A 23,825-nucleotide genomic window follows, 5' to 3' on the forward strand; every position below is an offset into this window, starting at 1 on the left:
CCCTTTAGAAGCCTTCTGCTTTTAGAAAAAGAAAATCACCTCTCTCTAAGCTTTTTCAGTTTGCATTAGATCATAGTGACTGAACTTTTTTCAGATTTTAACTTTTCTTGTTCACCTACTTTGAATACTTTAGTGGTAATTTAGTGCAAATGCAATCATTAGCTGAGCTAAGGTAGCTCACAGAAGACCTTTATTTCATGAGCTGAAGAAGTCAAAACATATCTCAATAGATCATTGGCAGAACTTAAAATATAAAAGTCTTCCTCTCTTATGTTTTCCAGAGCTTAGGTTTTTTTTCCCTACATTGCTTGGAAGCCTCATTGAAGATGGCCACCACTGTTTGAGAGAGCTTTAAAAATCTGTTCTGGAAGCAGTAACTGTAGTCCAGAACTTGAAACAACTAAGGACATAAATTCTGTCCTTACAAATTTTCAAATCCCCTACACTTTTTTTTCCTTCTGAGTTGATAACCTTCTGAGGGAAAAGATACTGTATCTGAATATTATGGCCAGTATAGACTCATACGTTATAATGACTTTTTAACATAATTTAGCTTGTTGAGAACTATATGACAACAATGAGACAGAACACTGTTTTGAAGCTTATATTAGCCTTTTTTAGATGGACATGAAGGGGCTACAGGAACATATAGAATTGCCTTCTTGATGCCCCATACCTGAATGTGAAGGGTGCCAGCTTGATCACATATATATCAAGGGACAGGGGAACTTAGATTAATCATTGTTAATGTCCTTGACAGTAAGCTTTCTCCCATTCATGCTCAAGCCAGGAGTAGCCTCAGATATTCTTGCAGTTCATGACTCCATAATTGTTAGGATATTGAAGTTGGGAGGAGAAGCCTGTGAAATCTTGAGCACTATTCTATGGTCCTTTGTCTTTCTCATTGATAACGGATGCATGATAGATGCCAAGGTCAACCATGGCGAAGTAGCCTGTAGTCGAATAGAAATGGTTTGTTTTAGATACTTTAAGAGACATAAAAAGCAACATTAAAACTGATTTGATCTTAATACAAAATTCAAGTACAAACTACTGAATGTTTAAATTCACTATTTATTTGTTTGTTTGTTTGTTTATGGAAATAAAATTTAAATAAACACATTAAAATGCAACATTTTGCTCCCCTCCAGCTTCTGATCAGACAAGAGAGTCAGTGAGTCAGAAAAGGCTCCTCACTTCTAGTATGACATCTCAGGCCACTGAGGAGACTGAAGATGATACTGTGAGTGTTTGGAGTGTCCCTGATGAGATCCAGCAAATACTGTATGGCACAACTAATTCCTATTTCAAGAAGGTAAGGACAGCAGAAGTAATTAGTAGAAATCAGGCTACAGCTCTGGAATAGTTATTTCTTTGTGTCTTCATTTTATAGAAATATAAACTATGACAGGCAAATGGAGATTTATGTTCTGATTTCTGCTTAGCCTTAGGTGACCTATAGTCATGCACCAGCTACTGTTGTTGTGAGGATGAAATGGTCAGGGGAGAAAATATGGAATGCTTGAAGGAAGAATAAAGTAAAATATAAAATAAGAGTAGAAAATTAAAGTACAATTATACAGGTAGTCCTCGCTTAACTTCTATTTGTTCAGTGACCATTTGAAGTTACAACAGTGCTGAATGAAGGGACTTACAGCCAGTCCTCAAAGTTCCAGCCATTGCAACACCCCCACGGTTCATGTGAAGAAAATTCAGGCACTTGGCAACCAACTTGCACTTACAACCAATTGCAGTGTCCCATGGTCACACGATCGCCATTTGCGACCTTCCCTGCTGGCTTCCAACAAGCAAAGTCAATGGGGAAGCCAGCAGGGAAGGTCGCAAGTCGCTCAGGTAAGTCTCCCCTCACACCTTTCTGTGCTTGCATGCACTGTGCCCTCCTTCCCCTCTTCACTCACACACATGCCCGCTCACACACAAGCATGCACCATACCCTCCTTCCCCCCGCCCTTCCTGTGCTCACACTGCTCCATAGCACCCCTCTCCCCAACTCACATGCAGCTTGTGCCAGGCCTCCCAGGGCCTCCCTCACCCCCTGTGGCATCCCCACTGTAACGAGCTGCCACCTGTTGATCCCAAATCCAGTAACTTTCCTTGCAACCAGTATTGATTCAAAAGAAAGTTCATTTATTGAGAATAAGTGTACAGATCCAAAGCATTGCTAAGACTGATCAAAAGCGCGCCAAAAGCTGTTTTTCTTACTCCCCCCCCCCCCCTACATCTCCCTTAGTTCTTGGTCCTCTGATTCTCTTGCTGGTATGACCTTGAGCATGCCAGAGCTTGTGATAAGGAGCCATCTGCTTTAAACGGTTTCTCATTCCTACTTCCCCCCCCCTTTTACAATGGCAGAACTGCAGCATGTAAAAAACCATTTTTTTTCTTTTTAAACTAGCCATCTAATAATCTATTATAAAATCTTGCAAGGATTCTGACATACTGCCCCTCCACAAAAGAAGATGTCAGTCAGATGATTCCTCTTCTTCACTCTAAAAAAGAAAAAGCAAAGAAAAACATAATACAATAACCCTTCTAATTGTTAAGGCTTTGTAGGATAAACATCATAAAAATTTTTAACTAAATGTGGAGCCTTTACATGTTTCTTGTCAACCCATTCAGCCATTGATTTGGGAAAATGTTTCCACTGAATTAAAACTTGAACCCCCCCCCCCCCCATGCTTTCTACTGTCCAGTATCTCTTTAACTTCAAAATGTTGTTCTCCTTCAACCATCATCGGTTTAGGCGGTGCCGGGGAGGGATGCCATTGAGATGACTCTTTATAGGGTTTAAGCAGGTCGCAGTGGAACACTGGATGGATTCTTTTAAGGGTAGCAGGCATCTGTAATCGTAGGGAAACTGGATTAATTACTTTATCTATAATAAAAGGCCCCACGAACTTTGGAGCAAGCTTTCTGGAACGTTGTAATGATTTAAGATGCTTGGTAGATAAAAGAACCTTATCTCCTACTTTCCATTCTTTTTCTGGGGTTCTCTTAGCATCTGCAAATTTCTTGTACGTTGCCCTGGCCTCCTTCAACGACGCAGCAATCTGAGGCCACACTTGTGTCATTTGTTGGACCCATTCATCAACTGAAGTGACTTGAGTGGATTGGTTAGGTAGTTCTGGGATTGGTACAAAGTACTGTCCTGTAGCTATTTTAAAAGGGGTGAGGCCAGTGCTTTGGTGCACTGCATTATTATAAGCTACTTCAGCAAATGGTAACAGCTCATCCCAATTGTCTTGTTGGTAGTTAATGAAACATCTCAAATATTGTTCTAACACTGAGTTCAGACGTTCACATGATCCCACCGTCTGGGGGTGGTACCCTGAACTCAAGCCTTGGGATGCCCCCAGTAGGTTTAGGAATGCCCTCCAGAACTTGGCAGTAAACTGGACCCCGCAATCCGAAATTATTGGTTCTGGGACACCGTGAGCTCGGTAGACGTGTTGTATAAATAACTTAGCCAGTTTGGGTGCTGATGGAAAGGATTGGCATGCCACAAAATGTGCTTGTTTGGAAAAAAGATCTGTAACTACCCAAATAACTGTGTTTTTGTTGCTTTCAGGCAGGTCTACAATAAAGTCCATGGAAACTTGCTTCCAAGGAGCCCCTGGATTTGCTACTGTCTGTAGAAGCCCCATTGGTTTGCCCCCTCTTTTTTTTGCCATTGCACACGTGGGGCATGTAGCTACATATTCCCCTACATCTTTTCTCATTGTTGGCCACCAAAATTGTCGCCTGAGTAGATGTAATGTCTTCACAAAACGAAAGTGCCCACCTGTTCTGCTGTCGTGACTTCTTTCCAAGACCCACTTTCTAGCGTCTGCAGGGACATACAGCTTATCTTGCCACCACCATGCCCCTTGTTTGTTCACTAGTAATTGGCTGTTGCTTTTAAACCAATCATCCTGAGCAATCTGGGCATTTAATTTTTTCAACAATTCTCCTGGTTGTTCTTCACCCCTCTTTTTCTGAGCTCTAGTGACCACCCTTAGGGCTGTTTGGGTACATGGAATTACAGGAGCAACTACTTCCTCCCGCTTGCTGTTATGTTGAGGCAATCGAGACAGGGCGTCTGCCAGAAAATTTTTTCCCCCAGGAATGTACTTCAGGGAGAAGTTAAATCGATGGAAATATTGTGCCCATCTCATTTGCTTGCGTGACAGCTTCCTCGGTGCAGTCAAAGCTTCTAAATTCTTGTGATCAGTCCAAATTTCAAAGGGATGGGGTGATCCTTCTAACAAGTGTCTCCAGCAAACTAACGCCCAGCGCACTGCGAACGCTTCCTTTTCCCACACCAACCAGCGTCTCTCAGTTTCTGAAAATTTCCGGGATATGTATGCACATGGAAACAGCTACCCCCCTGCCCCCTTCTGTAACAACACAGCTCCCACTGCCACATCCGAAGCGCCTGCCTGTATGACAAATGGCTGTTCTGGATCAGGGTGCTTTAAGATCGGTTCAGCTGTAAACAGACGCTTTAAACTTTGAAAAGCTTCCTGGCACTCCTTAGTCCAGGCCAGGGGGGTTCCAGGTTTTGATGTCTTCGCTTTGTCCTTGCCCTTGGCTTTCAACAAATCGGTGAGTGGGAGTGCTACTTGGGCAAAGTTGGGTATGAATTGCCGATAGAAGTTAGCAAAGCCCAGGAAACTTTGAAGCTGACGCCTGGTTTTGGGAGCCTCCCAACCTGTGACGTCCCTCACCTTGACCAGGTCCATTTCAATTCCCTGATGCGAAATTCTATACCCCAAATAGTCAATTTGCTGTTTATGAAATTCACATTTGGAGGGCTTGGCATACAATTGAGCCTCCAGTAGTTTTTTTAGTACCTTCCTGACCAATTGTACATGTTGCTCCATGGTCTCAGTGTAAATCAGAATATCGTCCAGATAAACCAATACCCCCTGGTATAAATGCTCTTGTAGCACCTCATTTATAAGTTGCATAAACACCCCTGCCGCTCCTTTTAATCCGAACAGCATTATTTCATAACGGAAACACCCCAGGGGCGTGTTAAAGGCAGATTTCCATTGATCTCCTTCCCGGATTCGCACCCTGAAGTACGCCTCCCTTAAATCCAGTTTTGTGAAAATTTTCCCTTTGGATAAATGGGCCAACAGATCTTTCATCAAAGGGAGTGGGTACCGGTTGTCAGCAGAAATGGCATTTAGCCCTCTATAATCTGTGCACAAACGTAGGGAGCCATCCTTCTTTTCCCTAAATAACACCGGTGCAGCAATTTGAGAATGCGTAGGTACAATAAAGCCCCTCTTTAGATTCTGATCAATGAACTCCCGCAAGGCTTCCAACTCTTTGGGTGTCATTGGATACATTTTCTTCCTTGGAAATTTAGCCCCAGGCTCAATCTCTATGGCATAGTCACAGGCGCGATGGGGGGGTATCTGATCTGACTCCCTTTCGCTAAACACCTCTTGCAGGTTGAGGTATTGCTTGGGAATCTGAGTTGCAGCCTCCCCTGCCTTTTCCCTACTCACAGCGCCCATCTCTTCATCTGACAACGTTTCGGTAACTCCTTCAACTTGCACTCCCCCCCTCTTTGGGAAACGCAAGATCTTTTCCTCCCAGTTCACTTTTTAACCAGTTCATGCCCAGAAGCACTGGGTTGCCTGCCATGGGAGTCACTAGGAATTTAATAGTCTCTTCATGGTCCCCCATGGTTAGCTCGAGCTCTTCAGTATGATACTCCACCGGCCCTCCCCCCGCTGGGGATCCGTCCAGCTGGGTAAAAATCACAGGGGTTTTGAGTCTCTTTAAGTGCAGTCCCAAACCCTGGGCGAGGGCGGGATTAATCAGATTTCGGGAGCAGCCAGAGTCTATCAGTGCCCGCATCTCTGCCCTTCGCTTCATCCTCACCACCCTTAGTTCCACCCAAATTTTAATGGGACTCACCCCCATCTCTTCGCTCTCCGAGTCCTCTCGTGAGCTGCTTTCTTTCTCTCGAAGAGCAGCCGTCTGTCGGAGAGAGAGCGGAGCTAACAATTTCTGGGTTTTGCCGCCACCGTGTGTTGCCGCTCTAGCTCCCATCTTGCTGCCTACCGCCGCTGACTCCTTCTTGCTGGGCTTCGAAGACTTCGGCCCCTTCCGCTCCGTCTTCTTGCCTCCTTGCTCCTTCTTTGCTTTAGGGCACGCAGCGGCAAAGTGCCCCGGCTCCCCGCAGTTGAAACAGATGCGCTGGCTCCTGCTACTTCCTGGCGCGCTGGTCTTCGCCTTGGGCACCACCTTCTTTGTGCCGGGTAAGGGCAGAAGTCGGGTTCTTGCTTCTATGGTGCGCCATTGCTCCTCCACCTCGCCGGCCATAGCGACTCATCCACGGGTCTTCAAAGCGCACGCAGAGAGCCGCCATGAAATCCTCTAATCTCCTTAAAGCCCGGTCCTTTGCCCTGTGCAGGCCAACCACCCATTCTGCAGCTGTACCTTCAAAAAAACTGGACACATAGGAGACCTTCTCTTCCTCGCTGCGGAACAGACCTCCATAGCCTTCCATGTAGATCTGCACCTGGGTGATAAAGCAAGCCAGCTGCTCAGCATCTCCCCCGAATTTCATGGAGATGCCCTGCTGCTGCATCAGGCTCTTTTTGGCTCTGCTAGGTGTGAGATCCTCCTCCTCCTCGCTGGAGGTCTCACCTTTGGCCGACTGCTCTGCCGCCTCTGTACCTCCTGGTGTGGCTGCTGACTCTCGCGTGGGGGGCGTAAATCCCCCTCCAAGCAGTTGATTCACCGCTGCTTTTAGCGCTCGCACATCATCAGATAGGGACCCCATCTGCCCTTCCAATTTCTCCATGCGATCTTTCATCGAAGGGCCTCGTCCCCTTGTCGCCATTGCCTTCGGCCCCACTCGGGCTTGCGCGATGATTGCACCGGCTCCTCCTGGGTTATCACCTTCACTTCCAATGGAGGGGCGACCGGTCTCTCTTCTTCTTCCTCAATTACATCGTCAGCCATCCCGCTGCTCAGTTGGTCCCGGTCAGCGTGAGGCTTTGGACTCCCTGCAGGGCAATCTCCCTGGTGGAAGTCTGCACTGAGAGTCTTAGCAAAATGTAACGAGCTGCCACCTGTTGATCCCAAATCCAGTAACTTTCCTTGCAACCAATATTGATTCAAAAGAAAGTTCATTTATTGAGAATAAGTGTACAGATCCAAAGCATTGCTAAGACTGATCAAAAGCACGCCAAAAGCTGTTTTTCTTACTCTCTCCCCCCCCCCCACATCGCCCTTAGTTCTTGGTCCTCTGATTCTCTTGCTGGTATGACCTTGAGCATGCCAGAGCTTGTGATAAGGAGCCATCTGTTTTAAACGGTTTCTCATTCCTACTCCCCCCCCCCCTTTACAATGGCAGAACTGCAGCATGTAAAAAACCATTTTTTTTTTTTTAAACTAGCCATCTAATAATCTATTATAAAATCTTGCGAGGATTCTGACACCCACACTCCTTACCTAGGACTCTGTGCTTCCCACTTAACAATCTGCATGTCTCGGGTTACAATGGCATCCGGGACTGCCTGGATTGCTGTTGCTAAGCGATGCGGTCATGTGAAGTTGTGCTTTATGACCGCATGGCTTAGTGACAGCAATCCCAATCCCAATCGCCATCATAACTTGAGGACTACTTGTACTTCATTTTTATTTTCTACTCCTATTTTCTTACTCTAAATATAGGTTAATTATATCTGTCTGGCTAAAGATGAATAGTTTTAGAACATTTTGACAAGCATGGTTTCTCAGATTGTTTTGAAGAGGGGTCCTCTTTCACCCAGGAAAGCTTCAGTGTTTCATGTCTCCTCCCCAGGTTTGTTTTATATGTATGCTTCAGACAGATAATCTGAGGAGTTTTTCAAGATATGTAGTGCGAGAAAAACTGGAAGGAGAGAAAATACTTCTCTCTTTGAAAAGCTTACCCAGAAAATTAAAGTGCATTGAAAGTATTTCCTATATTCTTTCAAAGTCCTGTGATCTTCCACCAATAACAGAGATAGGAGGGTCCATCACTCCAAACCAGAGAATGACAATAATGACAATACAGGTAGTCCACCTAACAACCCTAATATGAGTGGAATTTCCATCACTAAGCGAAGCAGTTGTTAAGCAAAACATCACATGACCACATTGCTTAGTGAAGACCATTCTGGTAGTCCTGGTTGTGGTCATTAAGCAAGGACTGCGCCGTTATTAGGTGAGGACCTCACACTTCTGCCCTGCCATGGTTGCCTCCACTTCAGCTCCCCCCACCTGCCTCTCTCTCCCCACCATCTTTGCCCTTTTGGATGCCCTGCGCTCTGCCACCCATACCTGCCCCTTGCTGGTCCCAGCTGACCTTCACTGTCTTCTTCCTCCTGCTGCTGCTGAGGTGTGCCCAGCCAAGGCAGCTGCTGGCCCTTTGTGAGACCTTCAAGAGAGTAGAGTAAGCTGTTTGCTCTTCTACACAAGCTATGTGATTGAGTTGGCAGCGGAAAAGGGTCAGTCAAAGAAGAGATTGCCTACAGCACTTGCTTGCTTTTTCTCTCCCCCCCCCTTCCCTTGCAGAGCAGAGAGATTGAAGAGGAAGAGATTTCAAGAGAGTACTGTAAGCTGTTTGTGTAGTGCACCTGAAGCTCCCAGCCCCAGGTTGCTGGTGTGATCACATTACTTTTGATGTGTAGAAGAGCAAACAGCTTACTCTCTTGCAATCCCTTTCTCTCCAATCTCTGCTCTGCAAGGGGGTTGGGGAAAACCACAGGTCAGGCACAGGATGTGTACTGACTTTAATGGTGATCATGTGACTGAGGGATGCTGCAAAGGTTGTAAATGGGCTGTAATGTTATTTTTTCAGTACTGTCATAACTTCAAATGGTCACTGAACAAATTGTTGGTAAGTGAGGACTACCTGTATGTACGTTTTGCACTCTTTCTACACTGGCATGGTTATAATATTGATCGCAGATTGGCATTTGCTGGAAACAAAGCACATCACCTCCCTGGTGATAACATACATAATTTATTTTGTATTTATGTCTCTCCTGAGAGAAGAGTCAAGATCGTATTGCTTAGAATGCCTTTTCAGAGGGTAAGCAAATCTGGTTTTGGAATCCTTGACTCCCCAATCTAGTTTTGGAATTGGTAAATTCTTGTTACTCTTCTAGTCCAGAAAAACAGGATTATAGTCTCAGAGCTAGAAAAGAAAGTGCTCCTCAGAAGGCAAACTTGAAGACATTTCATTTGAGGACCAAACAACTTTTGAGGTGGGCAGAACAGCTGTCTCGCAGGATGTTAGTGGGCCATGCTGTAAGAAGGACATCCAGCCTTTCCAAAAACTGGGGCCTAGTCAACTGAATGTCTTTCCAGTGTTCCTTCACTATTGTCGTGCTGTGTTTCCATAGGATTTTGAGGAGGCAGAATAGAAGGGGAAGACAAGAAAAGCTTAGACAGGCCTCCAAATGAATCACTGCTGTACTATATAGAAACTTCACTGTGATGAGGCAAACCCAATCTGAAAGAGCAGGGCAGATACATCCCTTGGAGATATTGCTACAGGAAACTGATGACTATGAGGCACAGAAGCAAAAAGCAAGGAAAGTGAGAGGCAAATGAAGGTTTCCAATAGAGATCAAACATTATGGCATATTGTTGGAGCATATACTTTTGTAGTAGCTTGCCTGATTTTAGCCCAAAGGGGGGAAAAACACTTTTTTGGCCTTAAAAAGGTCTCTCGGCTGGCTGGTCTACTTCTTATTCATACTTCTCTCTGTTTCTCTCTCTCTCTCTAGGAATCTTCACTTCCAGAAGATGCTTGCTCCATTGCCAGTCTTAATAACATTGACAGTGTGTCTGAAAGTACCAGCAGTATCCTTAGCAAGCTTGACTGGAATGCCATAGAAGCTATGGTAGCAAATGTGGAGGAGAAGTAAAACAGTATCTAGCCTGTTCTGGTCTGTGAAAGGACATTAAGCGTAATATGTAGATAAATAACTGGTGGTGAAGTTGCAAGATCATCAAGCAATGTTACAAGTAACATCAAGGACCAGTAATCAAGAAATTCTGCACACTGTTTCAGAAAAATCCAAGGAAACTTAACAAATGGTTACCTTCAGAATAATTTGAAATGCAAGGTGATGTTCCGCAGAATGGCATTTTAGATTTTGTAGAATATGTAGATGTTTAATAAATCTGGCGAACAAGATCCTAGGGATGTTATTAACTTTTATTTCCGAAAGAGTGTTTAGAATTGAGATGGCCAGACTTGCATCTTGATTTCATTGAATCTTGCTTAAAATTATGAATATTTAAATAGTATTCCTATAATAAAATAATATTTGTTTTGTTTTACCATTATAGTTGTAAATGGTTTTGGGGTGGGGGGGCAAGTTTGGTTTATATTATGTTTGTTTTGCAGGTATTGCTGATATTCGGTATGTCATTTACTATTCATCAAGCAATAGCTTACAGATATTGCTGTGTTACTGAGCTTTCTGGTAGTTGTTTGTGCAAGATAATCAGGCCTTAAAAATATGTTGCTTTCTTTGCTGTGGGAACATTTAAAGCATTCTGAGTGGGGCTGTTTTGCTGTGCATTCACGTTTTCCCCCCATTTCATGCACATCTTTAACTTTTTACTGAAGATTGTTTAACTAGGAGCTTACCTGAGAGATACTAAAAAGTAGGCGTATGATATATTTCAAAATTAAAATATCACAACCACAGAATATCTTGTAATGTTGGAATAGGCTGTTCAGAAGTGTTTCAGCAGTTTGAACATTGTCAGAAATGGGTGAGCCATGAAACAAAACTTTCCCTTTGCCAAACAGAAGCTAAAACCATCCATTCCAAGGTTGGGCCATTTTCAGTGAGGAATACTTCAAGTAGATTGGCCAGGGGACCCCAACTGAGAGTGGTCTCATGGCTAAGATGCTGGGCCAGCAGTGGGGAAACCTGAGTCCTGCCTTAGGCATGAAGCCACCTGGGTGACCTTGGGCCAGTCCGTCTCTCTCAGCCCTAGGAAGAAGCAGGCCATGGCAACCCACTTCTGAAAATGCTGCCAAGAAAACTGCAGGGACTAGTCCAGGCAGTCGCCAGGAGTCAACGCTGACTCAAAGGCACAAGTACAATGTTATATTACTGTTTTCCTTCAGAAATATTTCTTCTTTCGCCTCCAGGAGATTTATTCAAAAGCAATATAATTACATTTTATGCTATGGATTTCTCTTAGCCTGCCACATTTAGGAGATAGTTCATAATAGTAAACTCATAAAACTAGGAAAGCTGCTGAAGCTTTTAATGCAGTGGGCAATACAATACCGAGGACCCTCAATTCAACACCAAGATTAGTGTACTCTGGCCTTTTGGTTAAGATGGCAATCTGCTGAGTCACAGTTTGTTCCCCTCTTCCTCCATGGGTAGTTGAAAACAATAACACAGACATTTATGGAGATAATGTGCCCTGTAAGCAGAAGAGATAGCTCTCCCTTCCCCCCATTGTGTAAACTGTCACGCCTGAACAGCGTGCTGTGAATGTGGCTTCAAGGGAGCAAGTTGTTACATGTCCTCATGAGGCAGGAACATTTGTAAAAACCATTTTTAGTTGGGAAGTTTAAAGAGAGCAATGTTGGCTGCAGAATTGCCTTCTGAAATCACAGCAAGGGCTATTAGAGATTTGGAGCGTTTAGATATGATGCCCATGATCAGCAGAAGGCCTGCAAAATATGCTTCCAAAATGGATATTTTAGAAAGAAAGCATATTGATATTCAGAAAAAATATAAAAGAGTGAAGAACTGTTGCTGTTTTACATGAAAAAAGAATGAAACCCTTAAAGAAACAACATATTTTAAGAAAAAAAATGAGAGTCTGCCAAAATAAATCGGACCTGATCCAAGGTCTCGACAATCCTATAAAAAATATGTGTGTTGAAATTCTTTTTCTTTAGGGTGATCATCCCTTGCTGATGCTATAGAGAAATATTTTCAGGATGGGTTTCAACCAGAGTATTTTTCATTCTTCATTTTCTTTCATTTTTAAGTGTTGTGCTTTTTTCATTTGACCTGATTATGGCTGCACCAATAGGTGCTTCCTAGTGTTTTATATTTCATGGTTTCTGTATTTTATTTCCAGATTAAAAGGGTCCACCACCACCTCCAAATTAATAATTTACTTGGAGAAAAATGTTCAGTCTTCTGAAGTTTTGTATTTCAACCATGGCCAGAATGACATCTGCTCTTTTCTTTATAAAATCATTTACTTTTAACAAAAATATTTTATTGTTTTTCTTTGAAGTTTTTGCATAGCAGAATATCAAAGAGTTGAGAGGAATATTTAAAAAGATTATAATTTAAAGTTGTTGAAACCTGAAGGGGTGTTTTGTTGTTGTTTTTTTTGCTTTGTTTGCAAGAAGCCTATATCCTCTCTGAGGAAAAACATCTTTTGGCTAGCGATTGGAAGGAACAGATACATGTAAATGGAAATTCTAAAATTGCCAGAGGTTTGGCATTACTAATTAAGAAACTCTCAAATTTTATAGTTGAGAACATTTTGGATATTGATGGATGCTATATGAATTGATGGTTAATAATGGGGAGAGCCACATGGCCTGGATAAATATGTATGCTCCAACTAAGAAAATAACAGGTATTTCATATAATTGTTTTTGCAAATTGTTTTGGTGTGATGGTGGGCCAGGTATTTGAAACTGGGGGTCTTAAGTTTTGGATGGCAGTGGATTTTCTTAAAAACCATTATCCTCAGTTTTGGTGTACTCTCTATGTAAGTAGGTAGGAATTTAACTTAGTGGATATATGGAGGCAATTACCTTTGGTTAAACAGGAATATATACTTTTTCATCAGACTTTTACGGCACATGTTCATGATTGAATTATTTTTTGAATATCTCAATTGATGGCTAATATAATAGAGAATTGGTAGGTTGGTGCAGTAACAATATCTGATACACCAATAATGTAGTTGGTTTAGAAAAACAAACCAATGGGAGGTGGTATTATAATATTATGATATAACAAGATGGCACTCAGTTTGTCAACCAACAAAAAATAGTTTTTTCCCAAACATTTCAGTAAACACGATGATTGGGATTTAGCATTCATACCTTCTGAGACAATAGCTTGTGCCTCTTGTTGGAAAAAAAATCAAGGAATTACCTTCTTCAGAATTAGAAAAGGGTGTTACAGAAGCTTGGAAGCTTTATGCTACAGATCATATGTAAGAATCCTACCATACTTTAGATCAATTAAATCGAAGCTTAATATGTATACATCAGGCACTGAATATTCACTGAAGTATATTCAGCAGATAGATAGAGAAGAAAGGGAAAAACCTGGTACATACCTAGCTTGATATCTGAAACTCATGTAGGAGCAGATGTGGAGGTAGGGCATTTTATCATCTCTTTCCTTCCTCGAGGACAAAGTGTTAATTCATACTAATTAAAGTGTCATGAGCATGGAGGATATTATAAAAACACCTAAGTATGACAAATGAAACACTTGCAAGGTTTCCATAATGGAGGTGTAAAGTTTTAGATCTGTTTTTGGATATCTAGATCTAAAACTCATTGTGCTGTGTTGTGGCTCTCCCTCGCTGGGCCCCGTGAGATTGTGGGGGGTGGGCAGGGATCCTGCAAGGGGTTGAGAGCTGTTGTGGGCTAACGCAGGTGCTGTTCCAGATTGATTACTTTTATCTCTGTGTGCTTGAGTCCAATATTCTTTATATCTCTCTACAAATCCAGTCATATAAGCCCTATGTCTTTTTTGCATCCATCAGGTTGTGCATGATGCTGCTTGCTTTTTTTAAAAAAACTCAAGCCATAATTTTTTTCTAAGAAATTATTTCAGCTCTGCAAAACCTGAAGCCTGGAGGAACGGTAACAGCTCAATGCCATCTTGTCATCTTTGGGCTTAGTTCAACTAATTTGCCAGTGCTACCATATATTGTAAAGACACGTTCTGGCTCCTGCAATGTTTTTACAATTCACAATTTTTAGACTTTAAAGTTATTTTAATATATTTCTTTTATGTAAAAACAAAAAGTTTGATTTTTCTTTATCTGGCCTGTCTAGGAGATTGTCTTATCTCCTGGGTGGGAAGAAGGGCTGGTACATCTAGTCACATACCTCAACACTATATGGCCAGGAGAGGGTGCTGTACTAGTTTTTTCATTTTCATTTTTCATTCATTTTTGGCTTTTTCTTTAGCGAAAAAGGAGCCAAGTATGGGAGTCCTCTCTCACACACCAGAAGCGCTCTCTTGGAAGATAGGTGGTTGTCAGCCCGCTGAGGTAGGCCAGATCAGGAAACAGTCCCCTCAAGAATGACTGGAACCCTACTTGATTAATATAGGCTATAGTAACAACCTTGAAAGCTTGTTTTCCCTTCCCATCCTCTTAGACCTCTGAGAATTAAGGTCTAAGGTCTAACATTAACATTTTTAATGTTTTCTTCATTTCCTGGGCTTAAAATAACTTTTTATAACTATCACCATATAGTTCGTCTAATGTCACATCTGTGTCTCTCCACATCGGCGGCGGAAGAGGAGTCTGATGAAGCGAGCTAGAGCTCGCAAAAGCTGCCGCCTTTTCATAACATTTGTTACTCTGAAAAGGTGTTACCAGAATGGGCTATCGCAGACTAAATGCTTCCCCTCCTACAATGTCTGGTGATGAAAGGAAAATCGTTTTGCTCAATTACTGGTGGGATTATTTGTTTTGTAATTAAATGAGACCTGGTGGTAAGGATGCCCCCGTCTCCTTTAATTTTTTAATGGTGTGTTGGAACCTTTGGAGTGCTTAATTAGATAATCTGGTGGCATTCAGAGGGTTCAGATAGCAGGAATGGAATGCAAGTTGTGATACCAAGATGATGTAACTCTTAAATTATTATTACAACACCTTTATCCAGATTTGTAAAAATGGTACAGCAATATGGTAAATACTCCAGATATGGAATACTTTAGAATTAATAAAATATTTAACCTATTAGTAATAAGGTATCTGTGGAAGTGTGTAAAAAAATTAGGATTTGTTCATTCTTGTTCTAAATACCCAGGGATTACTATTCTAACAAAAACACTTGTGTACTAAAAAAAGTATCTGAATTTGTAGAGCATAGATAAAGGAATACAGGTAGTGCTCACTTACAGACTGCTTGTTCACCAACTGAAGTTACCAAGGCGCTGAAAAGGAGGTTTAAAACCAGTCCTCGAACTTGTAGCTGTCACATCCCCACAGTCATGTGATTGCCATTTGCGGCATTCACAGCCAGCTTCCCACAACCAAAGTCAATGGGGAAGCCGGCAGGAAGTTGTAAGTCAGGGTCATGTGACATTGTATTTAGCAACCATGGGTGATTTGCTTCAAGGTCACAGCTGGAACTGACATTATAAATCAGTGTGGTCATGTGACATTTCACTTTATAACTGCATCGCTTAGCAACAGAGTTGCCAGTCCCAGTTGTGGCCAGTAAGTGTGGACTACCTGTATTAAGACATGGATGAAAATAGTTGTGCATCTGTAGGGTAGAGTAAATGTAGTGCTAACATGGCTTCAGACTGATGCTTATCTTGAGAGCATTGCTTATGTTAATTCCAGTTAGATATGTCAAACAAACCACTAAGAATGGTTATTTTTTTAATGGAATAGAGAAATCCCAATGATTTCTCTTAAAGCTATGACTTTCATATAGTAACAGTGTCCCACCCCCCACCCCCCGATTTTAAACTATACCATTGGCTTATTAACTTCAGTAATGTTTTGCAATGAAAATAAATATGTACCCTTGTGGGGATGATGGATGGATGGATGGATGGATGGATAGGGGGGAGAGGCTTCAGATGAAAATGAGATAATTAACTGATTAAATTAACCAATGATAAAGATTACAGAAGGAATATACCTATAGGATTGTGAACCATAGACCTCTATTAGAATTTGGATTATTTTGCCTGTCCTTAACCCAAAATTAGTTTACTTCAAACTTGAAGTGCACTTCAGTTTTTCTGAAGCCATAGCGACGGGAGTATAGCACTGGGTGTCTACAGTCATATCAAGTCCATCTGCTTGTATCCTGTCTTTATTGGTTTAGATCCTATCACTCAGCTGGGCTGGGAGGTCAAGCGCTGCCTTCCTAGGCAATTGATAGCAATTGGCCAGATATTTAGCCATAGCAACTGGATTGGCTGTCCAAGGCGAGAGGGAGGACTCGAAAGCCGATGAGAGAACTGGCTAGGAGTTGGCGACTTTGGGACTAATATGGCCAAGCAGGTGAGTCGGGTTTGGGAGACCACAAAGGCTCAAATTAGCTTTCATAGCTCTTGAAGGCTTGGGTGTAAAAAGTGTGTGAAGTATCTCCCTGGCACCAAGGGAGAAGCTACCCGATGTGCCTGTGCCATGGTGCCAGCACCATCAGTTCCTTTCCAGAATTGCTTCACAGCAACTATTTGACTTTTCCACCATTGAGCTCTGTGATTCTTTGTTACTGTCCCCTTTTAGGTAACTTTGTGTTCAACTTTAATGGCCACCCACTCATAAATGACTCTGCCTGTGTATAATAATGGACAAACTCTAGGGTGAGGGCATGTACGTGGTATTTTATACAGTAGTTATTAATAAAGTAGTTTTTAGGGCTTGAGCAATCCCACTCAACTTTAACTGAACCCCATCCCTCGTATAATGACAGACATCAGGAATGAATCACTTATTTCTTGTAAGATGCTGCTATGTGAGATGGCAAAGTCCAACGATCATATTCACTTCAAATATACTTGGATTTGGCTTCATTTTTTGACTTGCTAATAGCCCTTCCTAAAATGTAGGCAGTCCCAGTTCAGCAGCAAGATTCAGCCTCCAGGGCACACAAAAAAGTTTAATCTATTTGTGTAATGTGACTCAGTGGAATGAACTGGAATCCTCAACATAAACCCAGAAATAGAATTTACCAACCACCAACAGTACTGTTCCTTTCTGGAACTCTCTGAAAAGCCCATTTTTTTAATTTACATTTTATACATGTTGGGCCCATCATTCTAAGGAATAGGCTTAATTCTTCATGTAATGTATTATCAAGATTTTTTTTTTCTTAGCTGTATTTCACAGCAACTAATATGAAGCTATGTGATCAATTTCCTAGTAAACTTAAACATAATAAAATCAATTTGTAGATACCCAGGAGAGTAATCGAGTGACTTAACTGCCAGTATTGTACAAAAAGGAATCAGGCAAAAGATAGTATTTGCATGAATGAAGCACAGCTTTCGCTTTCACAACATTAAAAATAGATTTTGCCCCAGAAATATTTGCAGCAGTTACGACAAAGAAGAGGAAATGAAAAATATTTCATAGAGCAATTAGATTCTGATGAATTATTAGTCATGTCAGTTTAATTTTTAAATTCTGTACAAGATAATGAATTTGAATATTGTGTTACTATTTCCTACAGATCAAGTAACACACTAGAATTCTGTAAATTAATGTAATAAAAACACACCCCACCATATATTAATTTTATAATTGAATGCATCTAAAATCTTTGATGAACATCCACTTTTAAATAAAACGTAAAGACTTTAAAATAGTTATTTGCTAATTAATATGCTATTCATTTCTTCTGCTTTTGTCAATATGCAAAAATTATTTTGTGTTATTATCCAGAAATAGAACAGCTTCTGAAAGAATGGTGACAGTACACATTGAAGCACCACTCCAGAGACAGTTTAAAATAGCATTTTCAGTGTATAAAAGATGAAAACAGATTTCAAGTAATTAAAAAACCCTATCTACAATACAGCCATTTCTGTCCAGCTTTTTAAAAAAATCATTTAAAACGGTTAAGTTAGCGCAACTATAAGTTACAAATCCATATTCATTCCTGACATTTGCCGGCTCCAACTGATTCAGCAAGGGAGTACCACTTGGCTTATAAAATAACAACCAACAACAGAATACAGGCACATCGCCATTCAGGAGATGGCCTTGCTCATTATGTCCTAGTGTAATGCACTCTGATGTCCTAATGAAATATACATGTTTCTTTACTCAGAACAGAGTGTTTTTTTCCTATGTTTTGAACATTGCCATATGAACAGCATTAGAAAGAAATTGAAGCATACAAGGCATAAACTATAGTTTCTTTTTATATCAAAATGTACTCTTGAAAATGTGTTTGGCACAGTGCTAAATCATATATAGTTAATACTAAATATTGCAGGATACAATAAAACCCTGGAGTTAACTTGTGTTTACACCCTTGTAAGGGATAAAGATACCAATTATTCAGAAATCAGCCTATACAAACTGTATAAACAATATTTATGTCTTGCTTTGAAAACCACTGATATAGTAAATTTTACATAAAAGACTGGAAAATAATATAAATGGATTTAAACAGATCTTTACAATAAGAAATTCAAATGGAAACAGACAAGTAACAAAGAGAAGTAAAAAAATTTATTGCAGTATTCGTTCCACCAGATTTGCTGGGGATCCCTTTTCTTGTATTATTTCAGGGTGACCTAATACATCAAAAATCTACATTTACAAAAACTCCTCCTGCAGGTAGGTCATAGATACTGCATGCTTTTTCCCCCAACAGAATAAATTATATATCCAGGAGATTCTGCCATTTTACAGCCTGGAAAAACAATGCTTTCCTTGAAACTGGGCTAAGCTAAAGAAAGCCATCCGCTGCTAGGTTAAACTCCAAGAACACTTTATTAAGAACATTAACAGACTAATTTCCAACATTCACTTGTTTATTTTTTTTTTAAACAGAAAGGTTTTTTTCAAGATATAAACATTTTTTTCGTTAAACTATTATACAGTGGGAGTAAAAATGAACTGAGAAGTTTCTGCTGCACAACAGCGAAGGAAGCTCCCACAAAAATGTTTACCAAACATTTCCTTCTGTTTCCTGCATCCCAGGTGTCATTCTTACTCTTCATTAAATTGATTTTTTTTTTTTTTGCCAGAAAGTTGGTATTTCAAGTTTTTTTTTCTGTTCTTTCCTGTAAAATTTGGCTGCATGTGTACAAATGCATTAGCTGGAAGTTCCATCCTTGGCGGCATACAGCGATCGTAAAGTCTGAACCACTTTATTAGTCAGCTTATTAGCACTCGTTAGAGCAATTTTTTTGTAAATAATGTCTGACTCTTTGATAGTGTCTACCCAAGGCACCAGTTTGCGGCCATCACGGCGCTTAGCCTCAGTCCAGGAGCCACTGTAGGAGCCTGCCATCCACTGAACACTGAAGCCATTGCTGGTTTTCTGCACTACTCTTGCAATTTGTGGTCGATCTTTGTACTTTGGACAGCAAATAGCGATGACATCCATGACATCAACACTTTCATTCATCTGTGCTGCCAACTCCGTAGAGTCTGAATTTCGTTTTGACCTTCTCAATGACTAAAACATTGGGAGGGGAAAAAAGACCAAGTGTTACACAAAAGAACTTGATTGAAATTATTGCTTTTATTGCTTTTAATCCCTTGACGCCGGGAGTTGGGATTTTCCGGCACACATTCCATTGCCGGCAATGAGACGCGACCGCCAGCGCCAAGGGGTTAACATATCCTTGCAAAATCACATATTTTAATTTGTACCCGTCTCTTTAAACTCTTATTGATATATAAAATTATATATACAAATGAATCATAAAGCTACATAAAAACTTGGCAACAATAAAAAGGAAACACACAATACATTCCAAATGAAATTATTTTTTTATACTAGATATAATCTCTATGTTTTTATTGTGTTTTTGTTAAAACTTTCTACAAAAAGTTGTATAAACGGTTAAGAATTTCTATCTACAATTTTTTTTCATATGCATTACATTACTCAATGTACATTTTATTATAGACTGACATTTATAAGCACATAAAATCATTTTACGTAATACGCTGCGAAATACGTTGACTCCTCCTCCGCCTCACCCCTGAAGTGCCTCCTCCTCTATCCTCCCCATCACTCTCATCATCCTCTGTCTCAGCTGCATTGTTTTTAGGGCTGCCACCTCCGAGCAGCGAGGTAATAGCTTTGTTGCGAGCATTTGTGCTTGCTGACACTTCCCCGTCTTCTTCCTCTTCGTCAGGATCCAAATGTTCCATAAGAAGTTTGAACTAAAAAAGGGATGTGGGAAGTGAGATTAGAAACTGTTTTAAAATAGGAGGTATATGCTACATAAGCTCCTTTTTGCCAACTTTTTAAATAGAAATGATCTATTACAAAACTTTGTTTTCTCCCTTAGCCAAACTTCTTACAAACTAACTTAGCCAAAGGCAAATGAAAGCATTTTAGGCTTTTCAGTTTTCTGCAGCCAAGCCTCCAAATATTTGGAGCATCTTGCCCCTTTCCTCTCAATCCATCTGTCTACAATCTTCAATTCAAAAATTATGCAAACTTCCCGCAGAAACACTTTCACAACTGGGAACAAAAGGAAATGAATTGGCTCTAATTATGGAAGGTGTCTGACATGGAACAGCTTGAGAATTCCAGAATATAAAATACGCTTAAAAAAAAAAAAAGTTATGCCCAAAACACCATGATCTGTCCCTGGAACATTTGGTTCTACCTTGTCCTCCCCTGACCCAAAATGGGCTGATCCAAGAAAATGGTTAAGGTGTCAAATTAGGACCAGGGAGATCTAGATTTATGACAATCTGTACACATTAGGCAGGATCTATACAGGTGATGGCTGCAACTTCCCTGATGAAGCCTCTACGTTGGAAAAGAGACAGAGCACTCCCAAAACTTACAGATCAGATCTGGAGGGAAAAAACATAAGATCCCAGGGAACAAGAGAATAGTCCAGGAACCAGTTATGCTGCTTTGTACATTCCTAATTTTTATGTTTTTAGTGGGGCAAGATTTTAGTTTGCTTACTCCTGAACAATAGAACCATGTTGTGCAATAAGCAAAGTGAAAAGGCCAACTTATTATGAGTCAACAAACTTTAAAATAAAGAAAAGCTCTACTAGATCACTATTTATTCCACCATTAATGCTTCTAGAAATGCATTTTAATACACTTTTTTATTTAAAATACTGTACATTTTATTCATCAACATAGATTTTTATGTTTTTGTATACCACTGTGAGTTGTATGATTAAAGCAGTCCAAATAACTAAAAAAGAAACAAACATCCAAGATAATGCTGCTTCTGATTCATAAGATGCTATATAGCCATGAAGATCAGTAGTGATAAATACCCTCATCATCTATTTATCTTATTATTTAGAACCATCATATCTAACGGCAAAGAATTGCACAGTTGTGTTGTGTAAAGAAAAACTTTCTGCTATGGGTTCTGGAATCACTTTATGTTTAGTTTCAAATGATAGCTGTCTCACTTTATACCTGTGGAAAAAGTCTAAGTTCATCCAGTGGTAAACAGTGAAGTTTTAAACAGTGAAAACTTACATCTAAATATTGTTTCACTATATTCCTCTTCACATCTTCTGTGAGCCTGGAATTAGCCATATCACTTCGAAGGAAGTCCAGCGTCTGTTTTGGATGGAAGTGAATTCCTGCTTTCCTGTTTATCGCTTTATCATAAACTTTTGCTGATTCAGAGGGTGAGTATTTCTGAATTTTACTAAGAAAACAAAATAAATTTTGTAAGAAAAATTCCAGTATACTTTAAAGGAAGCAATAACAACAGATATTCTGAATCAATCAATTGCTTTTTTAACATTATAGAAACAAATGTCAACTTTATTTAAGCATTACTGATTCAAGTCCCCGAGAATTCAGTCCCAAATAAGATCTCACCAATGCAGAAAACAGAGATAGTATATAGCAAAACTAAAACGGTCCTCACCTATCAGAAAATCCACAGAGGTTCTTCAAATGCTGTTTCAACATCAAAAGCAACAATATGCCCTGGGAAACATTTGCAAATTCAATCAGAGGAGCTGAATTGTCTGGCAAACATTTCATGACAGCATTTATATCATTTTCTTCATCAGAGTCTGAATCAGAATCTGCACGTTTCCGTGACTTCCGGGATTTGTGAATTTCCTCCTCACTTTCACTGTCACTTTCGCTATTGCTTTCACTTTCACTCTCTTCATCAGAGGAAGGCTTTCTTTCTTTTTTATATTTTACCATAGACTGAAAGAGAAAGACACACGTGCTTCAGAATACTAACCATCACAATAACTTATCTGTAATTTCATAATCATTCTAACACTTTTCTCACAAGTGTGAAATAGTGATTGTGGGAAATTTGGTGATGTTTGTGCAACACATATCAATAATGAAATATACACATATGCACTCAGTGATTTCTTTTTCAATTTGGAATATAATTGACATGTCCCACCAAGCAGACTGCTTAACTTCATTATTGGCAGTCCTTACAGTGTTTAGCACGTCTGTTCACTGAATACAACTATCTTTTTATATCTAAGATTTATAAGGCAAATAATACTAAAGTCCTCTGAAGATATTACTAAACAAATTCTGAAAAATAAATGAAGGCTCTGAATAAATATTATTCCCAGAGTATTTACTCATCACATGAGGCTTCTTCACATGTTGCTTGCAATTTGGTAGCAACTTTTATATGAAGCAAACTGCACATGTGAGGAAGTTCGCCTCATATGGGCTTGCATGATCCGTCAGGAATGGATTCCATGGGAAAGGTCCATATCGCTGGCTCTTGTCTACATACCATATGGGTCTCGCCAAATGGGAGTGATGCTTATTCTTCTACGTATGTCAGTGTGCATACATATACATATATGTAAATAACACCTGAGAGTCTATTAGCCCCAGCTCTGTTAGCCTCAGGAAGACCTAACTGTTCCCTCAGGTGCTGGGGCCAGGATGTCAGATGAGCTCACCCTGAGAGATGTAGTGTATGTTGGAATGCCCCAATTATGTTTTGCTGATGATGAGGATTTTTGCTCATTTTTTGTCATTGTCAAAATTACAATGTGATTTTGTTTTTATTGCTGTTTACTGTCCAGAGTCATATTTTTGCAAGTTGTGCAGTCATAAAAATCCATAAATAAATAAAATAATTCAGTCATGTTAACACTAAATATTCCTATTCAAAAATATCCAATTAATGTAAAACATTCTATATATTTCAGAAAGGGACAAATAAGGGTCTGAAATACATTCAAAGAATTGACATTCATGAATAAAAAACACTGCCTATTAAACTGTTAAAACTTAAAAATTATGACCTCCTGAGAACTAAAGGTGGAAAGACTGCACTAAAAAGACTTTTAGAGCTTACATTTATACAATAATACTCTACTCCTTTCATCTTCTCCAATATAGTTTTTGCTCAGAGTAAAATTATCCTAAGACTCTGTAGGCAGTAGAGATACTACTCTGATCAATATAGGGAGAGGCAGCGTCTTAGTTTGGACCACTTGAGAACACCTGTCCAAAGGACTGGCTTCCAATCTTTTAGTACAGATTGAATTATTAAAGATGCATTTGCAAGAAATAACTTATCAAAAAGAAGGGTATTAAAAGAAATTTCACTTACCTCTTTAAATGACTGTAGAAGGTTGCTACCAGAAACTGATAATGTAATATCTATATGGTGCATTATAAAAAGTGGCTCTTCCTGGGTTTGGTAAGGAAAACAGGCTAGATTGTCTGCTATATACAAAAGCATATTCACCTCTGTTTTCTGTTAAAGTAAAAATATATATAGATATGTATATAAAAGACATAACCTTTCAAATAAACATTTTGTGTTCAGTGGCTACATTTATATAATATTTTAGGTCACTGGGACATCTGCCAGGAAGGAATTCTCTCTCCTACTCTTTCTACTCCTCCAGTTAGTGTACCA

The 23,825-nt window shown here is 40.1% G+C and overlaps 2 protein-coding genes across 10 annotated transcripts in view; one reads left to right on the plus strand and one right to left on the minus strand.

Annotated features, from left to right (window-relative positions):
- The window catches only part of CPLANE1 (ciliogenesis and planar polarity effector complex subunit 1), an 86,330-nt gene extending 70,940 nt beyond the window's left edge, over positions 1–15,390 (plus strand). For 3 of the 7 annotated variants that reach the window (XM_088153048.1, XM_088153047.1, XM_088153050.1), the window contains 2 exons: positions 1,152–1,315; positions 9,783–15,388. In XM_088153048.1, coding sequence (XP_088009174.1) covers positions 1,152–1,315; positions 9,783–9,923 — 305 coding nt within the window. In that variant the 3' untranslated portion in view covers positions 9,924–15,388. Of the gene's footprint in view, positions 1–1,151; positions 1,316–9,782 lie in introns of all 7 variants that reach the window. The other 4 variants (XM_088153052.1, XM_088153049.1, XM_088153051.1 and 1 more) reach the window with 3 other exon arrangements.
- Positions 15,391–18,434: 3,044 nt separating this feature from the next.
- NIPBL (NIPBL cohesin loading factor) overlaps positions 18,435–23,825 on the minus strand; it is a 184,207-nt gene continuing 178,816 nt past the window's right edge. Inside the window, exons 43-47 of one of the 3 annotated variants that reach the window (XM_088153054.1) lie at positions 23,514–23,660; positions 21,828–22,120; positions 21,428–21,602; positions 19,942–20,127; positions 18,435–19,411 (exon numbers count right to left, since the gene is read on the minus strand). In XM_088153054.1, coding sequence (XP_088009180.1) covers positions 19,046–19,411; positions 19,942–20,127; positions 21,428–21,602; positions 21,828–22,120; positions 23,514–23,660 — 1,167 coding nt within the window. In that variant the 3' untranslated portion in view covers positions 18,435–19,045. Of the gene's footprint in view, positions 19,412–19,873; positions 20,128–21,427; positions 21,603–21,827; positions 22,121–23,513; positions 23,661–23,825 lie in introns of all 3 variants that reach the window. The other 2 variants (XM_088153055.1, XM_088153056.1) reach the window with 2 other exon arrangements.

The sequence above is a fragment of the Python bivittatus genome, unplaced genomic scaffold (assembly GCF_059951505.1).
Source record: "Python bivittatus isolate LINGU-HERP-01145 unplaced genomic scaffold, Pbiv_v1 ctg000570_np1212, whole genome shotgun sequence".
Taxonomy (NCBI): domain Eukaryota; kingdom Metazoa; phylum Chordata; class Lepidosauria; order Squamata; family Pythonidae; genus Python; species Python bivittatus.